Genomic DNA, 6,000 nt, shown 5'->3' on the forward strand with positions numbered 1-6,000 from the left:
CTGCTTCCCTAATATTATACACACACACACACACAGGAGAGCACCGCACCTTACTGCTTCCCTAATATACACACACACACACACAGGAGAGCACCGCACCTTACTGCTTCCCTAATATTATACACACACACACACACGAGAGCACCGCACCTTACTGCTTCCCTAATATTCTACACACACACACAGGAGAGCACCGCACATTACTGCTTCCCTAATATTATACACACACACACAGGAGAGCACCGCACCTTACTGCTTCCCTAATATTACACACACACAGGAGAGCACCGCACCTTACTGCTTCCCTAATATTATACACACACACACAGGAGACCACCGCACCTTACTGCTTCCCTAATATTATACACACACACACACAGGAGAGCACCGCACCTTACTGCTTCCCTAATATTATACACACACACACAGGAGAGCACCGCACATTACTGCTTCCCTAATATTATACACACACACACAGGAGAGCACCGCACCTTACTGCTTCCCTAATATTATACACACTCACACAGGAGAGCACCGCACCTTACTGCTTCCCTAATATTATACACACACACACAGGAGAGCACCGCACCTTACTGCTTCCCTAATATTATACACACACACAGGAGAGCACCGCACCTTACTGCTTCCCTAATATTATACACACACACACACACAGGAGAGCACCGCACCTTACTGCTTCCCTAATATTATACACACACACACAGGAGAGCACCGCACCTTACTGCTTCCCTAATATTATACACACACACAGGAGAGCACCGCACCTTACTGCTTCCCTAATATTATACACACAGGAGAGCACCGCACCTTACTGCTTCCCTAATATTATACACACACACACAGGAGAGCACTGCACCTTACTGCTTCCGTAATATTATACACACACGCAGGAGAGCACCGCACCTTACTGCTTCCCTAATATTATACACACACACACACACAGGAGAGCACCGCACCTTACTGCTTCCCTAATATACACACACACACACACACAGGAGAGCACCGCACCTTGCTGCTTCCCTAATATTATACACACACACACACACACACGAGAGCACCGCACCTTACTGCTTCCCTAATATTATACACACACACACACACACACACAGGAGAGCACCGCACCTTACTGCTTCCCTAATATTATACACACACACACACACACACAGGAGAGCACCGCACCTTACTGCTTCCCTAATATTACACACACACACACAGGAGAGCACCGCACCTTACTGCTTCCCTAATATTATACACACACAAAGGAGAGCACCGCACCTTACTGCTTCCCTAATATTATACACACACAAAGGAGAGCACCGCACCTTACTGCTTCCCTAATATTATACACACACACACACACACACAGGAGAGCACCGCACCTTACTGCTTCCCTAATATTATACACACACACACACACACACAGGAGAGCACCGCACCTTACTGCTTCCCTAATATTACACACACACACACAGGAGAGCACCGCACCTTACTGCTTCCCTAATATTATACACACACAAAGGAGAGCACCGCACCTTACTGCTTCCCTAATATTATACACACACAAAGGAGAGCACCGCACCTTACTGCTTCCCTAATATTCTACACACACACACACACACAGGAGAGCACCGCACATTACTGCTTCCCTAATATTATACACACACACACACACACACAGGAGAGCACCGCACCTTACTGCTTCCCTAATATTACACACACACACACAGGAGAGCACCGCACCTTACTGCTTCCCTAATATTATACACACACTGGAGAGCACCGCACCTTACTGCTTCCCTAATATTATACACACACACACAGGAGAATGCTGATCTTCCAGCTTATTGTAAGAAAGTCATTTTTATTTCTATTGACTGTAGGAATTCTAAGTGATTATAGCGATTTTAAAGGAAAATATTTTCCCAAACTGATCCTTTCTTATCTTCTCTCTCTCGCTTAGAGTTTTCCGACAGTCTCATCGGAGGCTCCGCGCCTCTCCTCGTTACAGAGTGCCCTGTCCTTCTGTGCAGAGGGCTGAGGACCACACCTGCAGACCATGAATGGTGCTATGTGAGCTGAGCCACGGACCACATTCCTCCCGGCGCCCACTCCTTGCGGATTTATTACAGCCTGGATCTCTCGTGTTGTAGAATTGCACTTTGTGTGACCAGTTTGTTCTGGCTCTGAGGATTCTCCGTCTCATGTGGAGGAGGGAGGAGGAAGCCGGAAGTTTTATTCCACTATAGTCACAAGTATTTTATTGTGTTGTTTTTCACTAAGTCCCTATTTATACAGATCTCAGTGACGTTTTCTACAAGATCAATCTCCAGCGCTGGAGACACCAATTTTTGTTTTTTTACATTTCAGACGCTCCTGGGGATCATCCACTTTTTTTTTTTAATTTTCATACAGACTTTGATATAAAAGATCCCACTTTGTACGTGATTTTCTCTCTCCCATTGTAAATAGAGCTTCACAGACAATCTTGTGACAGGTTTTAATATTGTCCTGTTGTTTTCTGTCCTTTGCGGTGACCACACTGACGCAGGATATGTAAATAAAAGTGTGTAATTGTGTTTGTTGTTCTCTATATGGGACCGTCATGTCCTGATACTCCTGTAACTGCGCCTTGTGAATTAATAGTCACAACCTGAGCAGAGTAACAGAAATTACATGGCGGTGCCATGTATACGGGAATGGCTGCTCTCTAAAGCTGGGTACACAACTAGACTAGAGATTCTCAAACTCAGTCCTCAGGACCTCACAATGGTCACATTTCCCAGGTCATCCAGCAGGTGAACAGGTGTACTCATTACTCACTGACACATTTCCCAGGTCATCCAGCAGGTGCACAGGTGTAATCATTACTCACTGACACATTTCCCAGGTCACCCAGCAGGAGCACAGGTGTATTTATTACTCACTGACACATTTCCCAGGTCCCCCAGCAGCTGCACAGGTGTAATCATTACTCACTGACACATTTCCCAGGTCACCCAGCAGGAGCACAGGTGTAGTCATTACTCACTGACACATTCCCCAGGTCACCCAGCAGGTGCACAGGTGTATTCATTACTCACTGACACATTCCCCAGGTCACCCAGCAGGTGCACAGGTGTATTCATCACTCACTGACGCATTTTAAAAGTTCCACAGTTGGAGTTAATTTTTTCACTTGTGATTCTGGGAGGAGACCTGGAACACATGCACTGTTTGGGGTCCTGAGGTTCGAGTTTGAGAACCTGTGCACTAGACGATATGTCGTCTGATCCGGCGAATGGGGCCGACGTATCGTCCACATCGGCCAGTGTGTACCGGTTCTGCCGCTGACTATGTACGCTCCCATGCGTCATCAGCGACATCGCCCGTCTGATCTGTATGCAGGTCCGACAAGCGATATAGTCAGTGGGGGCCAAGCTACCGACTGCAGCATGGCACCCACAAGTGTGTACGCACTAGCTGATTCCTGCACCCCGCCGTGTCCCGTTGCTAACTAGGTTGGTACAATCTAGACTTAGTCTAGTGAGTACCAGCCTTAAGGGGCTTATTCAGAGTTACAGAAATTACATGGTGGCGCGATGCACACGGGAATGGTTGCTCACTAAGGGGCTTATTCAGTTACAGCAATTACATGGCGGCGCGATGCATACGGGAATGGTTGCTCACTAAGGGGCTTATTCATAGTTACAGCAATTACATGGCGTGGTGATGCACATGGGAATGGTTGCTCACTGAAAGGAACGTGATCAGTACCTCAGTCTAGGCTGTATACAGTGACATAGAACAGATCTTTCCCATGTATTTCTCAGGAGGAAGCAATCATTGCTTTATCCCATACATTGTGGGTGCCATGCTTTATGTGACCAGCAGGTGTCACTGTGCACAGGTAGTGATCTATCAGGAGAAACCATGGACAGCTCCATTACCAGTGCGCCCATATTTCTACTCCAGGGTCCTTAGGGATCCACAGGGATACCTTGGGGTATTGGCATGGGCTTGTCCATGGGCACCGCACAGTTAAAGTTGTCATCCCAGGATGCACTGGGCCCCCTCATACCCTGCCCTCAGGCCAAGGCACCTCAGTTTTAGTTGGTGCCCGGCCGGACTCGGGTCACAGCCCCTGAAGAGCTGGAAAGAACTTTGAGTGGCAGCACGGACAGTCCAGCGGAAGTCCGTGCTGCCGCTCCGACCCCCCTGCCGGCGCCGACCAACCGGTAGCAATCCGGGGAACTCGGCGGACTCTTGGGGGTTCCAGCCAGCGGAGCCCCCGGGGGTCTAGAGCTGTGGCTGGATTTACGGGGGGACAGCATGCGGGCGTCTGCGGATGGGCTCCCGCTGTCACACAGTCCAGTGTCCCCAGGGCTGGGGGCTCCCTGGGGACGGCAGGATAGTGGAACCAGGTACTGATCCTGCGCTCACACCAGGGATATGGGGCTGGAGCGTTATGGAAGCGCTCCAGCATCCCGGGGGTTAATAGCCTGCCAGGGGAGGGTGCCTTCCCTATTCAAGCACAGGAGGCCCCTCCACCCGCTGCTCTCAGCGCCTTTTCCTCAGAGATTCGGCGGGCTGAGGCAGCGTTCCTCCCCCGGGCCTGCCTCTCTTGCTCTCTCCGGCAGCCATCTTGGAATGCGCAGTAGCTGGTGCAGGGTGCGGAGCCTGGGTCCTCTGTTGCATACCTCTCTGCCATTGTCAAGGTCAGTGTATGTAGCGCTATCACTGCCAGGCTGTAGGAATTCTGCATTGTATGTGACTTTGATGCTAGCGCTGTGTCTGTTACTCTCCTGTCAGCCACTTTAACTATCCCTATTTCTTCTTCCTAGTCAGCCCTCTCGGTGCCGGTACTGTCAGGGTAGGAATCTGCCTCACAGTTTAAAGAGTTTATTATTGTGGGAGGATCACATACCACTATGTCCAGTGAGGATTCTGTGTCTTTTGGGTGCACCGCTCCTGTTTTCCTGCTCTAGGTGTAGAGCGGGTGTGAGTGAGGGGATGGTATATGTACTACATGTCCCTTCCTGGTACCTCTGCTGTACCCAGCACCTCACAGGAACCCCCATGGGCTTCCTTTGCACAAGCCAAGAATATCCTTGTGAATAGGTTAACAGCCCCCCCTGTGTTTCCCCAATTAGGGTTCGCACAGCAGGCGGTTGTCCCTTCCCCCATATTAGGGGGTCCGGGACAGATGGTGGTGGCGCAGTGTCCCCCTCAGCCGGTTCTTCCTCCGGTGGAGCCTGGTTGGGCGCACTCTGTGTCTGCTACGGCGCAGAATATTGCAGAGCAGGACCCGACACCTGCTAAAATACCGCTACTGTCATATCCATCTACACAACTAGATGAAGATGACCGGTCGTCTGATGATGGCGAGATTTTGGATTTGTCGGACACTGATGCTCCTCAATTTTGGGCAGAGGATAAGTCCAAAATATATATTCCAGGTCTCATAGGGGCAGTCCGTGCGGCCATGGTGATTACTGACGGCAACCTACCTGCAGCGCCTAGACATGCTTATTTTAAGGACGTTAGGGGTGTAGCAGCAGTTTTTCCCCTATCTGGTCAGCTAGTGGATCACTTGGAGGAGACGTGGAAATCTCCAGGTAAGAGGCTTCAGCCTCAAAAATCTGTGGCCCGTGCATACCCCTCCGCAGAGGATTATTTCACTAAATGGGACTCTCCTCCTCAGGTGGTTTCTCATGTGACGCGCTTAGTAAAGAGCGCGACACTACCTATGCCGTCAGTGTCTTCTCTGACAGACGCTACAGACCATAAGCTGGAGGTGTGCCTTAAATCTATCTATTCCTTCGCTGGAGGAGCATGCAGGCCAGCTATGGCAGTCTGTTGGGTGGCCCAGGCTATGGAAAGATGTGCAGATGCATTGGAAGCATCATTTGCTTCGGAAGTTACCAGTGAACAGATTGTTAATGGGTAATCTCTGGAATTCTGCTATGTACTAACGAAGCGGCCTTGTATCTTAGTCTTTCT

At 49.8% G+C, this 6,000-nt stretch overlaps 1 protein-coding gene across 2 annotated transcripts in view; it reads left to right on the forward strand.

The window, feature by feature from the left end:
• The window catches only part of AGBL5 (AGBL carboxypeptidase 5), a 195,445-nt gene extending 192,848 nt beyond the window's left edge, over window positions 1-2,597 (forward strand). For both annotated transcript variants that reach the window (XM_088460553.1, XM_088460554.1), the window contains exon 18: window positions 1,982-2,597. In XM_088460553.1, coding sequence (XP_088316679.1) covers window positions 1,982-2,059 — 78 coding nt within the window. In that variant the 3' untranslated portion in view covers window positions 2,060-2,597. The remainder of the gene's footprint in view (window positions 1-1,981) is intronic.
• The last annotated feature ends 3,403 nt before the right edge of the window (window positions 2,598-6,000 follow it).

The sequence above is a fragment of the Taudactylus pleione genome, unplaced genomic scaffold (assembly GCF_031769625.1).
Source record: "Taudactylus pleione unplaced genomic scaffold, aTauple2 ptg000050l, whole genome shotgun sequence".
NCBI classification, from domain to species: Eukaryota; Metazoa; Chordata; class Amphibia; order Anura; family Myobatrachidae; genus Taudactylus; species Taudactylus pleione.